General features: G+C 41.5%; 1 protein-coding gene and 1 long non-coding RNA gene across 10 annotated transcripts in view; one reads left to right on the forward strand and one right to left on the reverse strand.

The window, feature by feature from the left end:
• Window positions 1–20221, reverse strand: part of LOC128100120 (uncharacterized) — a 128496-nt gene extending 108275 nt beyond the window's left edge. For 4 of the 7 annotated variants that reach the window (XR_008214670.1, XR_008214668.1, XR_008214671.1 and 1 more), the window contains exons 1-2: window positions 19116–20220; window positions 4675–4800 (exon numbers count right to left, since the gene is read on the reverse strand). This is a non-coding gene — a long non-coding RNA (uncharacterized LOC128100120). Of the gene's footprint in view, window positions 1–4674; window positions 4801–19115 lie in introns of all 7 variants that reach the window. The other 3 variants (XR_008214667.1, XR_008214673.1, XR_008214674.1) reach the window with 3 other exon arrangements.
• The window catches only part of Tafa1 (TAFA chemokine like family member 1), a 518804-nt gene continuing 512031 nt past the window's right edge, over window positions 16022–22794 (forward strand). Inside the window, exons 1-2 of one of the 3 annotated variants that reach the window (XM_052722221.1) lie at window positions 16022–16262; window positions 18458–18578. In XM_052722221.1, the coding sequence (XP_052578181.1) occupies window positions 16140–16262; window positions 18458–18578 (244 nt within the window). In that variant the 5' untranslated portion in view covers window positions 16022–16139. Of the gene's footprint in view, window positions 16525–18457; window positions 18579–22794 lie in introns of all 3 variants that reach the window. The other 2 variants (XM_052722220.1, XM_052722222.1) reach the window with 2 other exon arrangements.

Below are 22794 nucleotides of genomic sequence, written 5' to 3' on the forward strand. Positions count from 1 at the left end.
AAAACTGTGGTTTTTTTTCCTAAACATCAAAAAGGACTTGTGTTCATTGTGATTTCCTAGTATTGGTTTCATCCTAAGTTAGCACTCCTTTAAAATGACTGGGAGTTAGATAGTTAGTGACATGCCTGTCATCCCAGCTCTAGCTACAAAGAGAAAATTACTTCTTGAAGTTGTCTTAGATGAAAGAAAGACATCTTTCCAAGAGATATTTGCAATCCTGTGTTTGCATATCCTTGGCAGGCCCAAATTGACTTTAGTTCCCGTCTCTACTCATGACCAGGGACTGGGTCTTCCATGTGTTATAGGAGAGACTACTAAAACCACAGCTAACTCAGCAGGGGAATTGTATTAACGTGAGTGAAAAATCAAGACAAGAGATGTATTTAAAGGAAGCAACCTTGAAATTGGATAGACATTCCTTGGAACACATATTCTTTACCTACTCTATGCACTTAAATAAGATCCAGGCAAAAACATGATAACAAAGTAGAGGTTTTATATAATAGCTATTACCATACAAAGCACATAGTAAGCATTCAATAAATATGCCTACATTGGGCTAGCATTACATCTGTTAAACATTGCAAATGTGCTTTTTAGTTGGCAACTAATTAAAAAGAAATTGCAGGTATTTCTGGTGTTGCCATGGTGACACAAAATCTACCAAAATAAGTTTTTGTTTTAGCACAGTGGTTTTCAAACTTGGCTATATATTGGAACTAACTAGGGAGCTGTGAAAAATACTATTGCCAGAGTCTCCCATCCAGAGATGATAATTCAATAGATCTCAGGATGGGGTCTTAGAACATGGAGGTAGGTACTGCATCCCTTACTGAAATTCACTGCCAGAACTGAGGACCTCTAGCTTAGGGAATATGAGTATGGCCATTTCTTCCTCTTGAGTAGTGCCCAAGATTTCCTTGACTTTCTTTTACAGCACTCTTTCCCTCTGTTCTAAACTAGTAATGGCTAGATTCTCTTGTCTGAGCTGGCACTGTCAGAAATACCACACACTCTCCATTACAGTATGAAAAATGCTGAATGTGAGGGTGGAAACCGAGAGTGGGGAAGGCCCACTATCAATATGGCGTGTGAGAAGAAAGGGATGAAAGGAGAGGAAAGAGAAAGTGAGAAGGGAGGCAATGAGCACTTCCTTCTGGTGCTGGGATGTGGTTGGAGAGGCACTTTTAGGCACTCCAAGTCTCAGCATCCCACACGAACACCCATGCTCACACAGACACATCATCTAAAACTGTTGCCAGCCGCCTCCTGCTCACCCCACTGCCAACCACTCACTTAGCATCTTCCTGAGAATTTATAAAACATCTCAAACATGAATAAATGAGAAGTGACTGAGTTTGTTCATTCATTCATACATTGATTTATTCGTAGTTTCTATAACTATTGATTGAGTACCCACTATGGGACAGGCACGCTGGCAGGTAGCAAACAAGCAGCCATGATCACAACACGAGCTTTCAGATTTTACCAAAGCCATGAATTTGGAAAGCATTTGGGGTAATGAACCTGGGCATGATGATCTACCATCTTTTCATGAGTTATTGAGTTCAAGCCTCTGCACATTGCTGAATGAATGGGTAGTTGAATAAGTTAATGAGAGAAGGCAGGGGTAAATGGAGAGTGATGAGTAGGCAGATGGGTAGGGTGGAGTAAAATGATATTAAATTGAAAATATGGAAGAATGTCGTTTCGTGTCTTGTGATCTGTGGTTTTAAAATGATCAAGTAGACCTGGGCTTGGTGGCACATCCTACAGCTCCAGCACACAAGAGGCAGGGACAGGGAGAATCAGACCAGCCAGTGATACACAGTAGGATAATTGTCTCAAAACAAAAAGAAATCCTACCTCGGATGTCATTATATGTTGTGCATATTGGGAAGGTAATGCATATTTGCATCCAAGGAATGATGGCATTAGAGAAAGTCTACACCCGAGGTGCTAAAAATCAACTTCGATAAAGAATAGGATGCTAACTACTGAGGGATCTGGATGCAGAGATCCATGACTAGGCCCTGGGTGGATCTCTGGGAGTCCAATCAACGAGAATGAGGAGGGTTTATATGAGCGAGAATTGTTGAGACCAAGGTTGGATAAAGCACAGGGACAAATAGCCAAATGAATGGAAATACATGAACTATGAACCAATGGCTGAGGGGTCCACACTGGATCAGGCCCTCCGAATGGGTGAGACAGTTGATTGGCTTGATCTGTTTGGGAGGCATCCAGGCAGTGGGACCAGATCTTGTGCTCATTGCATGAGTTGGCTGTTTGAAACCTGGGGCCTATGCAGGATTGTTTGGCTTGGCCTGGGAGGAGGGTACTAGACCTACCTGGACTGAGTCTACCACGTTGACCTCAGTCTGTGGGGAAGGCTTTACCCTGGAGGAGATGGGAATGGGGGGGGGGGCGTTGGGGGGAAGGTGAGGGGGACGGGAGGGGGGAGAACAAGGGAATCCGTGACTGATATGTAGAACTGAATTGTATTGCAAAATAAATTAAAATAAATTAAAAAAAAAAAAAAAAAAAAAAAAAAAAAAAAGAATAGGATGCTAGGAAGGTAATAAAATGTGTAAATGCTTTGTATCAAGAAGAATGTGATACATTTGAGGGGCTGAAAGGTATTGTATAGATGGTATAGATTTGGGCAGCAGGCTCAGGACACAGAGTAGTAGACACTAATGCAAATGGAGGTAGCACTGACTCTCAGGGATATTAGGAACAGTGCCTAGTGTAGACTTCGGGGGCCAAGTGAAACTTAATGGAAAAATGACCTACAAGTACCAAGTCTAAAGAATTTGAGTTGAAAGAAGTAAAGTAGAGGGAGGACACTGGTTGAAAATAGAAGAGAGTGTGTTGTATAGATGCTTCTGTTGAATTTGCAAGGGTTAAGAGAAGTGAGAAAACATTCTAAAAGTCTAAGGAAAAATTGTACAATATTTTAAAAAATCTTTAAAACAAAGAAACACATTATCAAGACTAACAGCATACTAGGCATCCTGGTCGTCATCTTGCAATGATTCCCTTCATATGGGGTCAGAATGGTGCATCTGAACAGGTGGAGATATAACAGTATAATCAGGCTCCAGAGTTCTTTGGTCATCTCTATCATCTGTCTTTCTGACCATGCCAATAATAAAGAATTAAAAAGAAGAAGAAACAAGGAAGGAGCTGGTAGTGAGGTTCAGCAGATGACTGTTTGTCTAGAGGGTGTGAGATCTTGGTTAAAATATACATTTAAACAAATTTGTCCTATTACTGGAAGTTGTATAGTTCATAGAATTAAAATTGAAACCAGACAAAAGAGAATAGATAATATTGAAAGGAAACTCAGAAGAAATTTGATAGGAACACAGTCAAGAAAAGTTAATAGGGTTTCTTCCCTAAAAGGCGAAGGAGTTGGGGTACTTTTGCTGGAGTTAACAATTAGGAGGATGTAGGATCCCACAGAGAAACTTTCTCCTTGTTGGCTTTGTGTCATCAAAAGTAAAAGCAACCACGTTAGAAATAACCCATAGATATGGACTATTTAGAGAAAGAAAAGTTTTTTTTTTGTATTGGTTAAGATACCATTGAAGGAAGGATTACTGATTTGGAAAATGTAATATCCCAAAAAAAACTTACGGAACTTATTTGAAATGGTTTTACTCTTGTCAAGAAAGGGTTTCAGTGTGTACCCTGGCATACTTGGTACTTACTACATAGTCTAGGTTGACCCCAGGATTGATAGTATCTTTCTGCCTTAGCACGTAAGTTCTGGTATTATAGGAATGTCACTATACCTGACTCAGTATAGCTAATGTTAAAAGTTCAGTATTTAGAAAAGTAAGAAATCCAGTAGATATGCTTAGAAAAGTGTTAGGTACATGCACATCAATATGTGAATGCTGCCAACCTTGCTGTGGTGCATCAGAGATGATTTCAAATCCTCCATTTAGATCTTGAGCTTTCTACCTTTCTAAAATGATGAGTATGTGTGACATGAACACACAAAGAGAGGCTATTTAGGGGCAGGAACAGCACAAACAAGTGGAGGAAAGGCTGTATGGGGGAGCGCAGTTGGGGGAGATTCATCATATATATGTATGAAAGTGTCACAATAAAACTAAAAAAATTAATTCTAACTAAAGAGATACTAAAGAAAGAAAAACTTGAGTATGCATTTTTATAAGTAGGAAAATTATAAATATATGAAACTATAGAAAATGTTACAGCTTTGATCATAAAGGGATTATCTCTCCAGTATTTGTTCCCCTTGCCTTGTTATTATTCTAATGTTTCCTTGTGTGGCCTTCCCTTTCTTCTGTATATCTCTCTTAGCGTATGGATGAAGGATGGGGCATTACTCAGCTCTAAGCCTAGCACTGTGATCTTTCCTCCTGGTCTTGACAGTAGCCCAAGGAGGCATACTGACTCAAACTAACATCTTGAGACACGAAATGATTTTCTGTAGAAGCTAAAATGGAGAAATCCTTGTTTATGTGGCTTAGCTCAAAATAACCCCTTTTCTTGCCATTGCCTGTATAGATTTAAGGACCATGGGTGACTAATGGCTGCTGTATTGAAAAGCACAGCTCTTCTATACACCAGCAAGGTCAAGGAGAGCACAACCTGTGCCATCAATAATTGGCAACGAACTAGAAGATCTTGAATTACCTGAGAGTAGCTGCCATGGTTAGTCTTGCTAAAAACTCATGTCACGGATGAGGAAGCACAGAGCTCAGACACCTGTTAGCAGTCCTGATTCATCTGTGATGAGGAGACTACTTTGGAACCGATATCCTGAAAGGCAAAGAGATAATTAGAAATAAGACAGCTAGGTCTTTGACGGCACAATGGAATTGCAGAAGCAAACTCACCTGGAGTTGAGCTCACTTGTGGGCTGTCAAACACTAAGAAACCATACATCTTTATTATTTTCATGTTTGAAATGGTTTTAGTGGGTTTTTTTCTTCTGCAAATAGCAATCATCATTTACAACCTACATCCTTCTTCTGTGTCATTAGCATCTTGGAAGATTGATGTCTTTGTCTGCTTGCTGCTCCTATAACTGAATGCAGTAGACTGGGTAATTTATAAAGAATAAAGGTTTAATCAGCATGTGGTTCTGGAGGCTGCTTGGTCCAAGCTCAAGGTACTGTATCTGGTGAAGGTCTGAAGGTCTTCTTGCTGAGGGGAGGGGGAGGGAATCTGCAAAATTCTGACCTGCCAGAGGCTATTATATTATGAGAGGGATACGTACAAGAGACAGAGTTGGCTTTTGTAACAACCTACTCTCAAGATAATACACTAACTCATTCATCCATTGTTCCCTGGATGGATTAACCCACTTATAGGGACAGAATGTCTTAAGACTCCTACCTGACCTCACCTCTCAATACATCCAAATGGGGACTTTGCTGGTTTTTCTGTTTCGTTTTTTGAGACAGGGTTTCTCTGTATAGCTTTGGTGCCTGTCCTGGATCTTGCTCTGTAGACCAGCCTGGCCTCAAACTCAGAGATCCGCCTGGCTCTGCCTCCTGAGTGCTGGGATTAAAGGTGTGTGCCTCCACAGCCTGGCAGGGGGACTTTATTTCAATGTGAGCTTTGATGAGGACATTTAAGCCATAGCGGTTACTATTCTCTTTCTAACTTCCTGCCAGTTATCCAGAGGCATGGGTTTTGTTTTCTTTGACCTTGATAGTGAGTTCCAGAGCTATGCTTTCCAATGCAGTAGACCCTAGCTATATATGGCTATCTAAATTGAAATAAAATGAAACATAAGTAGAAGTTTTAAAATTGATTTCCATAGCTGTACTAGCCATACTTCAAATGCTTAACAACTAGTGGGATTGTGGGTTGCCTACCATCTTAGCCAGTGCACAAGGAAAGCATTTCCAGTATTGCAGGAGATTCTCCTGTTCAGTGGTGTGTGAATACCTGCTTGTCAGGCACAGTGAAGAAGGGAGAGAGGATGAGAGACAGGGAGTGTGGGAGAAAAAGAAGAGGGGAAGGCATGTTAGAGTGGGAAATCTGGTGTGTGTGTGTGTGCGCGCGCGCACGCGCGCGCGCCACAGGAGAACCTCAGATGTCATTTCTGAAGTGCTATCCACCCCCCCTCCCTCCCTCCCTCTCTCTCTCTCTCTCTCTCTCTCTCTCTCTCTCTCTCTCTCTCTCTCTCTCTCTCCCTCTCCCTCTCTCTCTCTCAACAAGTTCTCTCATTTGCATGGAACTAAGTAGGCTAGGCTGGTTGGCCCAGGGGCCCTCTCAGATCACCCCTGTAGTACTGAGAGTGCAAGTGCATGCCCCCATTTCTAGCTCATGTGAATTCTGAGGGATCAAAGCCAGGTAACCATGGTTCTGTGGTGTGGTGGTTTGAAAGAAAATGGTCCCCAAAGAGAGTGGCACTCTTAGGAGGTGTGGCTTTGTTGGAGCTGGCGTGGCCTTTTTGGAGGAAGTGTGTCACTGCAGGGGAAAGGCTTTGAAGTGTCTCTTGCTCACACTTTGCTCAGTGTAACATATAGAGGGGTTTTTGTTGCCTTCTCCTCAAGATGTAACTAGTACCACTTCCTCCTGCATGCCACCATGCTCCCTGCCATGATAATAATGGGCTAGACCTCTGAAACTGTAAGCAAGCCACCCCAATTAAATGTTTTCCTTTTGAGAGTCATGGTGTCTCTTCACAGCAATAGAAGTCCTAACTAAGACACGCAGCAAACACTATACAGTCTGAGCTATTTCTCAGCCCAGGAAACGTGTTCTCATACCACTCATGTGCCAGATAACCCTCTGTGTTCCCTTGAATGGGCCTTTTTCTTTTTCTTATATTTTCATATCTCTGCCAGAAGAGAGACACTAGAGTAGGAGGCTTTGGGAATTTCTTCTGGGTTTAATTTCTTTTAATATTTCAAAGTATTTTTTGCTTCATATGTAGATTTTTCCATTCTTTAGGGCTTCCATATAATGTGGTATTGGACCATATTTGGATATCAAATGCTGAGATCAAAGGCTGCAAATTGAGAACAATTTTCTTCCAGCAAAAATAAATTTAGTTGTAGGGATTTGTATCAGTTACTTTTCTACTGCTGTCTCAAAACCCATGACCAAGGCAACTTAGAAAAGCAAGTGTTTAATTGGGCTTACAGCTTCAGAGGATTGGAGTCTATCATGGCAGAACAAAGGCATGGCTGCTGGAACAGTTGAGAACTCACCTTTGAATCCACATGTAGGAGGCAGAGAGGAGAGAGAGAGACAGAGACAGAGAGAGACAGAGACAGAGAGAGAGAGAGACAGAGAGAGACAGAGACACACAGAGAGCAAGAGAATGGCAAGAGTCTTTTGAAACTTCAAAGCCTTCCCCCTGTGACACAGTTCCTCCAATAAGGCCACAGCTCTTAATCTTTACCAAACAATTCCACCAATGGGAGACCAAATATTCAAAGATATGAGCCTATAGATACCATTCTCATTCAAACCACCACAGGTCTAAACAATGTATGGGCCAATTTCTTTTACTTAGTATCAAAATAGAGGACTCACAAAGGGCACAGCACTCACCCTGATTGTGTCACCACTTTATAAATGAATACATTGCTTACCAAGGAGTCTAACAGAGGTGAGAGGAAAGAATCACAAAATCAATATAATCCTATTAAAAATAGTTTAGTGTACATGCATTCTAGATGGCGATCTAGTATTTGGTCCTTAGTTCATTCATTATTATTCATTTATTCATTCAAACACCTCAGTGTTTACTACATCCCAGGCAGTATATTAGATTCTGAGGAGGCAGCAGCAAACAAATGCTTGTTCTGTTCATTTCAGTGAGGAGATAAAGCAGGTATTAAACAGATAAATTCAGAAATAACTGTTTACACTGGTAGTTAAGGCTGTAGAGGTGACACCCCAAAGATTTCAGGAACACATGATGCAATAATCACCTGATCTTGTCTGAGCAGTGAGGAAGGTATCTGAAGAACAGTTTCCCTGTCTCATTCAAGTTCCTAAGGAAACTCATCAGCAGGAATAAGAGCAGACATGTCTATTAGTCACCTTTCTTCTTGTTGGGACAAAGTAACTGACAAAGAGCATCTTAAAGAATAGCTTGTTTTGGCTCACAGTTCAAGGGAACAGTCCATCATAGCAGCAAGAGCTGGAGACAGCTAGTCACAGTGCATCTATAGGAAGTAGAAAACACTGAGTGATGTTACTCAGCTTGCTTTCTCATTTTTATGAAGGCCAGGACCCCAGTCTATACCTGTGTTGCCCATGAGTAGAGTAGGTTTTCTACCTCAATGAACCTAATCTAGGTAATCCCCTCAAGGTGCTCTGAGATACATGTCTCCTTGGTGATTCCAGATGCTGTCAAGTTGACAGCATTAACCATCACAACATGTTTATAACAGGGAAGTGTTGCAGTATAGAGAGTCCAGCTCAAGCAGATCCTTGTCAATCACAGTCATGAAATTTGGACATTACTTAAAACTCAGTGGGAAATCTTTGAAAATTTTTAAATTATCAAGAGCAACATGATCATCATAGGTATCAGACACATTCCAGTTACATACAAAATGAAGAAGATGTGGATAGAAGATGTACACTCTCAGGTAAGTGGATTGGCTCAGTAGGAAGGTATTGTTATGGGTTGGATAAAGATGGTGCATGTACCATGGGTGATGGTGTTTGAAGGAAGAAGGAAACAATGAATAATCTGAAACATAGCTGGGAAGCAGAATTAATAGATAGAAGCAACCAGATGTAGAAATTCATTGAAAGGGATGCGGCAATCATTTCAGGCACAAATCAATAAGTGAGTGAGTTATTTATTTAATCTTAGAGGGACTGGGGGAGATCTGATTTCAGATCAACTGGAAATCTGAGGGATTTTTTTAAGTAGCACTAACACTTCTTTTGCATGTGTCTGCAAATGGTATACATATGTTTACATGTTCGCATGTGTGGAGTTATTTGCACAGGTGCTTGTGCATGTGGGCACGTGTGCATATGAAGACTTGAGACAAACGTTGGGTATATTCCTTGATTGCTTTCCACCTTACACACTGAGGGAGGCTCTCTTAAAAATGCAGTATGGTCAGCTAGCTTGTTCTGGGGATTCGCCTTCTCCACCTTCTGAGTTCTGGAATTACAGGGATCCACTTAGTTCACTTGGCATTTGTATGGGTTGTGGGTACACAGCATTTTATCTTCTGAGTCATGACACCAGACCTGGATCGGAGGTTTTCACAAAGAAAAATACCATGTGCTTGTTTTTAGTTTATCAAAGTAATAATTGTTACGATATTTATGTGCTTATAGTTCATGTTCACCCCCTTGTAATGAAAAGAGAGACCTCCCTGCCCCAGTCTCTGCTTTACTAATACTTTACTTAGAGAAAAGAATGGGCAGCTGTTGTGATTCCAGAATTATCTGTGTCCTAGAAAGACAATAAAGAAATCAGGAGTTGAAGAACAAAGGAAATGACCTCATTCTTTCTTTATCTTCTGCCTACAAGACAGAGATGATAAGCAGTGTGCAGTCAGTTCTGCTTGATAAGTAATTGCAGGGATAGGCTGCTGGAGTTGAAAAATGAGACTCCTACATGAAGGTTACCTTTTCATCAGGCCTCAGAACAATCCTGCCTCCATTTTTTCTTATAATTACTAAAATTCTGTCTTATGTATTCAGATCTGAATAGTAGACTATCATTATTTTTTATAGCAAGTAATTTGGCCTCACTAATGCTATTTTATTACTGATAATTTGTTTAATTTTTAAAACTTATTATTTTAGGTGTATGAGTGTTTTGCCTGCTTACATGTATGTGTACCGTGTGCATGCCTGGTGCCTGCAGGGGCCAGAAGAGGGAGTTGTATTCCCTGAAATTAGAGTTATGGATGGTTGTGAACCACCACATGGGTGCTGGGAGCCAAACCTGGGTCTTCTGCAAGAGCAGCCAGTGCTCTTAACTGCTGAGCCATTTTTTTCAGCTCCTATTACTCAAATGTTTTATTGTTTCCTAAGCAATAGTAGATTTCTTTGTTATTACCATTTTCATTTGTTTTATTTTACTTTTGTGTTCTTGTTTTTTTTTTTTATCTCATTTTATTCTAGATTTTAAGAGAATAGTTTTTCCCTTCATTGTGGTTACTGGGGAGTTTACTTAGCATTAAAATAGTGCTATCTTTGAATGGCTGTATGTCTTATATGTCATATTCTCTCATATCTGGCTTCTTTCACTTTTATGAATAGACCTATGGTGTTATAATTATGAGTTTAAGCTTATTGTTTCTTACTAATGTTGTTTGCCTAGAATTTGGTTGCTTAGCACCTGGGCTGGAGGAATCAGAAATGAATCTGAGTCATAGTTCTTCAGCCTTGCTAGACAGAGATGTGACATTATTTTAATCATCCAGTTTCTCTGAAATTAGGTGTCTTTAACCAAAAAATCCATCTATTAGTATTTTGTAATAAATGCAACAGTGTGTAAAGGGCCCAGACTAGTATACACCTTTCTTCTTTTCCCACTAAATGTGTTGACACATGAGCATCTAATCAGTACCATCAGCCACATAGCCTAGCTTTGTTTTTACCTGATTTCTTTACATAATAATTTCCTCATCCAATGTTCTTTGATATAACACAGTATATAATAGAGAATTTACTGTCTTTGCTTCTTTTCCTGTTGCTGCGATAAAATACCCTGAAATAAGCAACTTAAGGAACCAGGTGTGGTGGCACATGACTTTATCCCAGAACTTGGGAGACAAAGAGGCAAAGGCTGGTGGATCTCTGTGAGTTCAGAGCCAGCCTAGTCTACATAGTGAGTTTGAGGCTACATAGTGAGAACCTGTCCCAAAACAAAACAAAATAAGGCAACTCATAGGGGAAACGGTTTATTCTGGCTGACAGTTACTGATGGATAGAGTCCACCATGGAAACACACAGCATCAGAGACAGGAATTGTCTGGTCACATGACATTTATATTCAGGAAGTAGAGAGCAAATGGGGCCAGGATATAAAGCTTCCAGGCACTGCCCAACTCCCTCCGTCAAGGGTACATCTCCTAAAGGTTCTTACAACTTTTGCAAACAAGGCTATCTGCTGGAGACCAAGCATTCAAACATGTGAGCCTGTGTTGGGGGAATCTAAAATGGACATTGTAGACGAATTGGTGGATAGTCCCAATAGCTGGGAAAAAAAAAAACAGGAAGAAGGGAAGAGAGAAAGAAAGGAAGAAACGAAGAAGGGAGAAAAAGAAAGAGAAAGGGACAAAATGAGGAAACAGGCTTTAGTGGTACTGAGAACATTTGGATTCTCATCTTCTCCATAATCTTTTTGCCTATGTTATCATTTTCATTAACAAATTGAAATGGAAAAGGGGGGAAAAGCAGAACTGTGAACTCACAGCCAAAATGTGTTTTCTCAAGAAATATTTGACACACGTTTAAGCCATTTGACTTTGCATTAGACTAAAACTTGCTGTGCTTTTTAATCTGGTTGTTGTTTATTTAAAATTCTTTTCATTGGTTCTCAATCTAGAAGTACGCACATAAATTTTTACATGCCTCATTTTCTTCTGTATGTTTGTGAATTAAAATTAGCTGAATTATTAATTCACTTATTCTTTTTTTTTTTTTTTGGTTTTTCGAGACAGGGTTTCTCTGTGTAGCTTTGCGCCTTTCCTGGAACTCACTTGGTAGCCCAGGCTGGCCTCGAACTCACAGAGATCCGCCTGGCTCTGCCTCCCGAGTGCTGGGATTAAAGGCGTGCGCCACCACCGCCCGGCTTAATTCACTTATTCTTAAATTGAAGTAAGGACAGCTTTCATTTCCAGTGATCAGAAATTAAAAATGGAAAGAGATAAATGGGGAATGTCTGTCTTTGAGTAAATAAATACTGGTACCTATTCTCTCTACATGGGACTTAGTTCCCCAGATAGATTTCCCAGGTTTGTTTTGTTTTGTTTTTTAATTAATTTATTTATTTTACAACCTGGTCACAGTTTACCCTCCCTCCTCTCCTCCCAGTCCCTCCCCCAAACCCCCTTTTGTTCCCACCCCCAATCCACTTCTCCTCCATTTTTGTTTAGGAAAGGGCAGGTCTTCCATGAGTATCAACAAAACATGGCCTATCACGTTGCAGTAAGATTAAGCGCCTCCCCATGTGTTAAGGCTGGGCCAAGCAACCCAGTATGAGGAGTAGGGTCCTGGGTTAGTTTTTAAATCACACTCACTGTATGGAACATTTGTATAAAGACTTGTCATCACTCAGAACTACCGTTTCATCTGGAGAAATGTGTTATCCTACACTTCAGGTGTAGTTTTCCACCGAGACAACTGGATGGCTTAGCAGTTAAGAATACTGGCTGCTCTTGTAGAGGACCTGGGCTTGATTCCCAGTATCCCCATGGATGCTTACAGCCATCTGTAACTCTAGTTCCTGGGGATCTGATGTCCTCTTGTGGCCTGTGTGGGTACCAGGTATATACATACAAGCAGGCATAATACTCAGATAAAATAATTAGTTGAGACAACTGGGCTGGATGGTTTCTGCTCACTTGGTTCCTTCTGTTCTTCAGCCTTCACCTCTTTCCCACCGATGTTTCCTCCTCCCAGGTTTCTGACCTGTTCCAGCCTCAGTCCTCTCCCTTTCTCCCTCTACTTACCCACTTTTCCTTGTGCAGGGCAGTTTGCTGAAAGTTTGGGGCTATTTAAGCATTCTGGGTGCTTCAATTTTACCTCCAATGTCTCTGCAAGGCCTTCTTTCTGAACACGTGGGTTTTTTCCTTGGGAGGAATTCTAGTGTATAGGATATTTAAAAAATATATACAATTATGTATGCATGTATAGTACTGTATTTGAAATGTCTACCTTTAGAACTTTGACATGATTTGAACCCCACAATGCTTAGACTATTTTTAATTAATGAAACTGGAAGTTAAAAATCATAAGTCTATAGTCCGTTTTAGTCCCCTTTCTTTCAAACACTGTCCTGGCATGACACTGGCCAATCATCATCACTCACATGAGGGATCAACATATCCATCATTCCTCACTTGGATACCCCAGAACCTCTAGTCCCAATATTCCATGCTTTGTGGTTATCAGTTCTTTGACAAAAAAACCAGCCACTAGATTCCTATTGCTGTGGTCTCTGTGAAGACAGGAGTTTGAATAGGCACACTGCTGTCTCCTTGGGGATAGCTTAGGATAGGACATGGAAGAAAAAAATTTAATTAGGAAATGACTAATACAGGTTTAGGTCTTTACCAATCAGAATTGTCAATTTTATGCTATAATAAAGTTACAAATCTCAGTTGCTTTGGCAACTACTTCCTATTCACTGCGTGTATCCATCTGGGTTGGGAGGGGAGGAGGAAAGGCCTCTTCATTGTGGTCCCTCAGTGATCTGATCTAGGCTGACAGTACAGCTTGTCCCTGTTAGAGAGGCAAAGAGAGATCTGGATGGCATTGGTATTTCTCCAAACATTAAAACTCCAGTCCCCGTGTGATTGCACCTGTCCTCATTGACCAAAGCTTTAAACCCTTACCAACCCAAAGGGTACCTGCTATCCATCCTACCATGGTCAGAAGATTTAAAGCCACAGCTTCCCTGAAAGGCACAAAGGCAGTTGAAATAAATCTCAGTGTTTGTTGAAGCTGGGAAGATGGCTGAGTGAGTAAAAACACTTGCTGCACACAAGGGTGAGGACTTAGATTCAAATTCCCATCACCCATATCAAAAGTTATCTATGCCTGTTACCCCAGTGTTCTAGAGTGGCAGAGACAGGAGGATTGCCAGGGCTTGCTGGCCACCAGCTTAGCTCCAGGTTCCATAAGAACTCCTCTCAAGGGAATAAAGTAGAGGATGACAGAGCAAAACAGTTTACATCCTCTGGCCTCTATGCACACAGGCACCACATATACCCACACCACAAACTCATCTATGCAGACACAAACAATCAGTATTTGCTGATGTTTATATTATGAAGGAAAAGATCACTGCCTGCAATGTAATGGACTATAAAGTATCAGATGGGGAGAAATAAATGGAGGATACTGAATTCTTCCTTCCTTCCTTCCTTCCTCTCATCATAGATAAGCACAGAATGTTACAGCAAATCTTTCGGCTTTTTATATATCTCAAAATTTGTCTGTGGTGTCTTAAACATGACCCATGAATCCATGCTTCAACTGTATTAAATTGCATTGAATTAGAGTTTAGCAACTATGTTAATCCTTTGTTTAATCCCTAGAAATGGAAAATATAAGGGTATAGCATTTCAAAATGCTAGCATTTATTAGCATATATGAATTTCCTCTTAATTTAAATTCATTTGCAAACCAAAGCCAGAAACCCCCAAAATCATGGGGCAAAAACTGTCTTGAATATCTGAATGTTTCTAATGTCTAGAATAATATATGTCTCTAGAATAAATGGCTAATAAGTTTGGAAACCACCTTACTGTAAAACAAATAAAAATATAAAAGCAGGTTTTAAAATTACTTTTTCATAATTTCTTTGTTGGGCTATTGAAGAGATGGTCTTTCGTGCAGAGAATTTGAATTCGGAATCCACTCTACCACCTGGTGCTTCTGCTACTTTTTGCTTTCTTAGCATCTCTCCACACACCTCATCTGTGAGATGGAGACAATGGCAATGCCTGTCCTACTGGGTTAGTAAAACACTGTAGATTATGCCTTATAAGATAGAGTTCAGAGTAGTGCAAGCACATGGGGAAGATCTGATGAACCCTGGCTCCTGCTCTTGTGACTGCTTCTACTTTTACCTTGATTCTGCAGCATGAGTATAAACTTTCTGTAGACACCCATTAATTAAGACAGGAATAATGAGCCACAGAAATAAGACAGAAGAACCCAAACTAAAAATTTGTCATTCTTATCTCATTTGATTGTTATTTTGAAATTTGGTTTGTGGAGGTGTGTGTGTGTGTGTGTGTGTGTGTGTGTGTGTGTGTGTGTGTGATCACTGAAAGACCAGTGAGAAAGACTGATGAAACACCAAGCAGGTGTCATTCTTTGTAGAGCAGAGGAAAGAAGACTTTTCTCAAAGATGCACCCCAGCATTCAGTCTTCTTTATAATACCCGCAAAAGGTAAAGAGATTCTCAGAAACTTTGAAGTTTTCAAGGCAAGAAAATTGTGAGAACCATCTCAGTTCTGAAAATAATGTAGCAGACTTGGGGTGGTGACCTTTGATAGTGGGGGTCATAGCAGTCTTGCTTTTTGCTTTATTGAAAGCATCTAGCACATAGTAGGTGTGGTGTGAGCGAGTATTTCAGAGACTTATCACTGGTGCAGCCTATAAAAGAAAAGTAGGTCATCTCCCATGCGTCTCCGAACTTTAAGTACAATCATAGTATATTTCCAGGGAAGCTGGGGTTCACACCATAGTACTCGAGATGCTACTGAACTTCTGTGTGTTTTCCCTTTCCATCTCAGCATGCTATTGAAAGAAAGCAAAAATACTTTGACAAAGAACCTTGAGCATCTTTCTTCATCATAACTCAGTCTTGGGTACCAACAATGATATATATTTCTACTTATTAAACATGTTAAATAACTCCAAAGATTTTTATTTGGCTTAGGAACACAAACATCAGTTATATTCCAGATAAATTATATTCCAAGATTTAGCTGACAAAATAGCTAACTGACAAAAAAAAAAAAAAAAAAAAAAAAAAGAAAGAAAGAAAGAAAAAAAATCAGGCTAAGCCTGACAGTATAACTTGCTGGCAAAAAGAACAGTCAGAGGTAAGACCTGGTGTATGTTTCACTTTCCCATTTACTGTTGCAAGCCTAACAGTCATTAACACTGTCAATATTTTGCATGATGCTTCCTTCTCTCTCATTTTCTTTCCTTCTCAGTCTCCTGGCATGAGAATAGAATAAGACAAAAACCTCCACCGCAGACCATCAGGTAATAAAGCGTGTTAAAGCGCTGCTTGGGTCGTGGGAGAGTGAAGGGCAGTTATTAAAATTTACCTCGTCTCTAATAGAGGGTAATGTCACTTTAAGACTTGTGAGACTTTAGAGAGGAGGGGTGTATTGAAACAGACTCCTGCTCCTTACAGGAGGTATAGCAGCCCTGCTCTTACATTTCGCTGCCTAACTCTGTCCTGAATGTGCTGGAGTGGGGATGGTCTGTCGGTGGCTATAAACTGCTTCTCATCAGGAAACTACATTAGCTCACCATCACTTCAAAGGTCTCGTCAGACAGAGGTGACGCCAGGAGATGATTTAAAGGTGAAAATGACAAGGTTTCCACCCCTCAAACCCTGGTTCCTTTTCTGACAATACAGTGAATGAACCCAACGTCTTCTTAACTGTGGAAATAGGATCGGAAGAGGAAAGCCTTTTTTTTTTTCTTCTTTAATTCTTGATAAAGAACTGCTGGGAAGCATTCTCTTTGAATATCTGAGAATTGTGGCACAGATGGATTTTAAAAAGTGTTAGCTCTTTCCAATGAACACTAGGAGAGTGCCCTGCTCTTGGCTGGATTTTTCAGGTAAGAAAGCCTCTGCAGATTTAAGATCCAGAAAGCAGATTTGAAACATATTCAGAGAAGTACGCAAGGCTAGATGCATTATTTGGGGGGAAAACTCTTACTGCCACTGAGCGGAGCAGAGCTCTGTGGGAGAGTGGAGAGCGAGCAGGGAAAGGGGTATTCAGGAGCCTGGGAAGTGATGCTGGGAATTAAAGAAAGTTAACAGGAAAAAGCAAAGAAAAAGGGAGGTGCTGTGATTGTCAAGTCAGAGCAGCTTCCTGCGTGCTGAGGTCTACTATGGGTTAAAACTGAGCAAGAGAGAGCAGAGCTCTGAAGAATTGTTAAGTTCCGAGGATGGTTGGATTTTTTCCTGAGTTAAATTCCCAGTGCATTTTAACAGCGATTGAAAACACAGCGAATGCATGCCGGGTCACCTCTGTTTTGTCTTTCTGTAATTTGCAGGCTATTCTGAAAGGCTCTAAAAGGCATTCATTTGGGGATTCACAGGAGGGGAGATGCTATTTATCTCTGCTGATAAGAATGAATCCAGGCTATCCTGCTAGTTCTAAAATCAAGGAGGCAAAGCATGCTGTATTCAAAAGTAAATAGTGGGCCACCAAACTAGAAACTAATTAGAAAGTGAGTGGTCCATCTGAGTCACTGCCTGGGGCATTGATGGCTCCATGTGGTCGAAAAGAATGTTTTCCCACTTTGCACTTAATTACAGTTGTCACGTTTATCTATTGTTATCCTCAAAGCCTTTCTCAAACACTCCACCCCTCTAAAACCTGCAAATTACCCAGAATTATGCACATATATATATGTATATAATGTTTATTTTTGCTGAACACCACTGGTTTTGAAAGAGTACCAATTTCCACAGATCAGGAAGGCATACTGGGAGGTCACCAGCAGGGTTTTAATATATAGTGGAAATTCTTGAAGGGTGTCATTTGAAAGAGCGAAAGAGGAAAACACAACCTTAATTGCACAAACCCTTTCTAAGCTCTCTAAGAGGAAGGCATGTTGCTAACTGAATTCTTGTATAGAAGATGCCTCCTATCACTGGCTGACTAAGGAAGATGCCTCGAGTTTGATTAATTTTGCAATATGAAATGCAGCATAAGGTGTTGTTTGGGAAATTGGACAATATGTAGCGCCGTTGAGCTTCTGTAGCTCTTGAGATGCCCATAAGTACAGATAAGATTGTCAAAGTTTCAGTGCCTGAGAAAAGGTATATGCTCACTCATAAATATACACACCACCTGCATATGCATATTCATCCGTGCTCCAGCAAATGCCACAATGGGATCTTAGGAGGCAAAACAATACTGTAAATTATGGCTTGCTGTAGGATAGATGCCTAGACCTTGCATCAGAAACTCATTCTGGCTAAAGACACACTTCCTTCTGATTTCAAGTCCAGTCAGAAAGATCAGTTCTATCGGGAGATTACAACATGCCTCTGAGAAAATGATTACTTAGTTTAGAGGACAGCATTGACATTAAAAATTCATGACTATAGAATTAAAGAGAAAAAAAAAGAGCCCACTCTTTTCTTCCAGGCTTATGTCAGACTTGCAATGAAGTTAGAATGAGAAAGTCTGCAGCTTCTGAATGTCTGGGAAAACTAGTTTGCAGCTCTTCATGTAAAACTGGGTGTTTTCGTGAGCAGACAATGTTTTCATCGGCCTGACTGACAGTCAAAAACTTTATTTTTGCATTTTAGGCAATCATTGCCTTTTGTTTTCCAGACCTTAAGGGACATATTTATGAGCTTCTGGAAAGGGTCTTCAATCCTACTCCCTGGCATGATCTCTGCTGGAACATTCCTTCTAGCCTGCCAAGTTGCAAAAGAATACCACGTCTGATAATCCCCCTTCCTTCCTCGCTGGGACTATTGCACTGTGGGCTGGAAGTCAGGGGTAACCTGTTCTTATCTCATGTTCTTTAGAGAATGGCAATGGTCTCTGCGATGTCCTGGGTCCTGTACTTGTGGATAAGTGCGTGTGCCATGCTGCTCTGCCATGGATCCCTCCAGCACACCTTCCAGCAGCACCACCTGCACAGACCAGGTAAGTGTGTGTGTGTGTGTGTTGGGGGGGGGGGCTTGCTCCACAGCAGGCTCCTCCAGCCTCACCGTGGTCTCTTCAACAGATGGCGGAAAGCAAGTGACAGAAATTGCTATAGTGTGGGCAGTTTGCCTTTGAATTCTAAGACATGTTGTGGGCTGGATGCTCTGGGGGATGGAGAGTGTACCAAAAAATGCCTTGGAGGTATTTCTGTTAATGTCTCAGAAAAGGTGGATTTTACTTTTCAAAGGAATCGGTTCCCCCCCCCCCCCCCGCCCCTTCACCTCCGCTACTGTCTTCCACACACCTTGTTTAGGAGAATGATTTGGTTTTGGACAATAGCAAAATATTCTACAAACGGTGGAGTAACTTTCAAGACTGGGGTGATTTAGAGAGGAGTCATGTATTTCCCGGGTTGAGTTTATACCTAGTGTAGATACTGTCATTTCAGTCTGTGTGGCTAAGGGCTCCAGGGATGTGTTAATGACCAGACTAACTTTAGAAGTTGTCAATGAAAAAGAAAATGAAGCAGTGACTTACTATGTCGTGTCTGGTTTAATTTGCATCCCGTCTTCTCTCCCTTCCTTCCTTCACTTTGGCTCCTCCAGTATGTTCGGCGCCCCCACCCTCTTTTTCCTCCCTCTGTTGGCAGTTTCTGGAACAAGTTCGCTCTGGCGTGCTTTCTGAAAATTTTCTTTATTGATTATTTTTTCCTTTTAGTTTCGGGTGCCGTTTGCTTTCTCCTTCAGCTTCTAACTCTTCCCTCGCCCCACTCTTCAATCCTGATTTTCCTTTCTTTGCCTGTCCAGCTTTCTCACGCAAAGTCACCCCCAGTTCAGTCGTCCTTACGCTTCCTGGTTGATTCTCAGAAAGGCTTCCTTCCGCTTTTCCTCCGTAGCTGTAGCTGTGTTTAGCCTTTGTGTCCTTTCGCCGCACGCCCTACTTTTACCGTCCTTGGTGGCCCCCTCGGAGGGTCAAGTTCAACGTTTGGGGACCAGTTGCACACTGAAGTTCCTGCTCCTCAATTCTGGAGTGCTGCCGCCCTCCCTCTCGACCCTCCCCATATCCTTTCCTGGCTTCCTGCCATCCACAGGACTTCTCAGTGCAGCAGGTCCAGGTCCGGAGTGGAGTCTGCATCTTTGTCTTTGCTGGCTCTGCAGCCTTGACTGTGATCCTGCACTCTTGTTTTGGCCTTCTCCAGTCCTTCTCCGGGTGCCTTTTGCTGCCTCCCTCCTGGGGTTGGGTTCAGCTTCCAAGCTGGGGCAGACTGAATAGAGAGCTGCCAGGGTGCATGCCAGCGCAGCCTGCTGGGTTTGCAGCCCTCAGCTGCAGAGGAGGGCTGGGGGCGGAGGAGGCCAGCTGTCCCCGGGTCCCATCCGCCTTCCTTCCTTCCATAAGCCAGGTCAGCGAGGGGAGCGAGGGGGCGCTGGTGCCCCTGCGGGTGGGCATGGAAACCACGCTGCTGCCGCTGGTGCTGCTTGTCTGTGTTTTCTGTGTCCTGTGTGCAGACCCTGGCATGGGAAGCGCCAGATTCCTGCCAGAAGCTTCAGTGCCAACATGGAGGGAACACAATCGTGGATTTGGGGATCCCTGAGCTACCTCCAACCACTTAATCGCCAATCTGTTCTGGCAAGAAAAGGCTTCGGCTTGTTACATAGTCATACAAATAATCCGGGAAATGCAGTTTCTCTGCAATACTCAACAATGAGATAAAAGAACCATCCATCCCGACAGTGTTAGAGACCGTGTTCACGGTTAATTCATATTATTAGTTTAACCACTGTGTAAGTGGATATAATTTACCCGTTTTGCCCAGAGAACGGAAGTGGAAGTTTGGGAGGGTGGGGTGTGACAGTCTGAAACCATCCAAAGAATGGTTGCAGATGGAGGTCATGCCCGGTGATTCTAAAACTGTCCCCTAGTACACAAATTGTCTATACCAGATAGCCTCTTAAGGAGCATCGAATATAATCAATGAAAACTTTAAGGTCAGATCCATGCGCACACTCATTTAAACTGCAAGTCAGTTCTGGGAGGTGACTGAAGCAGGTGGCTGGTGGTGGGGGCCAGGGACTGGTCAACGCCTCTGTCACTGAACTTTCCTAACATGAACTTGGATAAGTGACTTTCCATATCTGAGCTGAGTTCCCCATCAGGGGATGGGGGAGGGGACAGGTGAGGGGAGGATGAAGGGATGACTTCCTAGAAAGTGGGAAGTGAATTTCCCCATGTCAATATCAAGCATCCTTTTCAAGGGACTGCAACCTGTAAGTCAGGGATGTTGAATGAGTTAAATTTTACTGTTCCCACTACTAATAGATCCACTTAGCCAGGGCAAAGCTTGATGCCTTTGTTGTTTTCTAAGCATGTGATACATGGCTAGGACATGCCAGTGATTACAACCTCTCTTACTTTATGCTGTGTGTGTAGTCACAAAAAAAAAAAAAAAACAAAAACCTCAGATAGTTTGTAGTGAACTCTCACGTAGAGCACGTCTATTGGCTCATGGGAACTGGGGCTATTATGTGTAACAAAGAAATTCATATCATCGTAGGTCTTATTAAAATACCATATTTTTAAAATTGATTCTGACTGAAATTAAATCCACTGCTCATGTTCTTCCTTATCTACCATGGAGTTTGCTCATTACCAGCCAACATATGTGGAAATTATACCTTAAATATCTCAGGAACTTTGTTACCAACAACTCTGCCCCCAAGTACTCACTCTTTGAGCCCTGTCTCAGATTTACTGTAGAAAAGGAGGAACTATAAATGCTTCTTCTAGATACAGAGGGATTAAAATAATGTTGATTCAGAAGTCCAATGGGTCTGTGTAATGTGCTAATTCAACTTTCTTAGGATTGCTACAATAGCGGCAGAGATTAAAGTGATAGATCTTGGTCATAGCAATCTTCCAAATTATTACAGTCACTATTTAATGTGTTCTTCTGTTTTGATTTTAAGAGTAAAAATATGTTTCTCTCTCTCTCTCTCTCTCTCTCTCTCTCTCTCTCTCTCTCTCTCAGATAAGTGTGGCATTTTCATTTGTGGGTCTTAAATCTTCAGGGACACTAATGAAATGTGTGTGAAAACAGAACCAAAAACAAACCACGGGGCAGTTATCTGTGACACTCCACCCCTAAATGAGCAAATAAATAAAGACATAGTTGGATAAATGAGCAAAAAAAGGAAAACATAATTTCATTCTCTCAAATCAGTGAAAATAAGTGACATGATGAGAAAAAATGAGACAGCAGCCGACCCCAGCCATGCCACATTTGCCTAAGCTTGAAAAATCACCTCCTTCACAAGGCGGAGCAGCGGACTCGGTGTGCATGCCAAGCATGTGGAAATGTGCAAAATGACAAATCTTTTACTAGAGAGAGAGAGAGAGAGAGAGAGAGAGAGAGAGAGAGAGAGAGAGAGAGAGAGAGAGAGTGTTGCGGGGGGCTCTATAGTCACCCTCACCTGCTTAGGAATGGAATTCCCTCCCCCTCAGGCCAGCACCTCACAGGCAGCTTCCCCATCCCCATCCACAGCAAGATTGATGGTGTTCCGATTGCAAGCAGGCAATTTCAGTCTCTCAAGAAATAATCCACTCTACTGACAGATGAGAGGAATTGGATGAGCCGTTCCCCTTGTTGAGAGTGTGCCTCCTCTGGATGGCATCAGCCAGTCAGGGCCCGTTAGGGGAAATGGTTAGAAATTTGGGCCAATTTCTGCTGTCATAACGTGAAATTGGGACAGTGTTTTCGTAAGGCCACGCATTTGTGATATGTCTCCTCGATGTAGTGGGTTTGTGCACAAACAGAGTGAGAATATGTTAAGTAGAAAACTGACTGATTTTTAATGTATTCGCCTGCAGCCCCCTAAGTACTTCCTATTTTTCATATTTATAGTATTAAGAATGCATCATTTATTTTCACTTACTCACTAGTTAAGGAAGATTAAAACAGTCAATCAAATGAAACTGAAATTTAAAATTACATAAGTGAATAAAATGTGCTATAGATGAACAGATTCATAATTTCAATAATTGAATATTGGAATAGTTTTTATCTGGGGAATGATGTAGGAAGTTACTATGACAACTTGAAAAATATTTGTGCCTCCCCCCGCCCCCGTACCAAACCTTTGGTAGGACAGTTATTTTTAAAAAGACAGATTCAACAATGAAAACTCAGATGTAGCATCTCTTTGGCTTCTAGTAATTAGGA

The sequence above is a fragment of the Peromyscus californicus genome, unplaced genomic scaffold (assembly GCF_007827085.1).
Source record: "Peromyscus californicus insignis strain IS unplaced genomic scaffold, ASM782708v3 Scaffold_6__1_contigs__length_162567912, whole genome shotgun sequence".
NCBI lineage: Eukaryota > Metazoa > Chordata > Mammalia > Rodentia > Cricetidae > Peromyscus > Peromyscus californicus.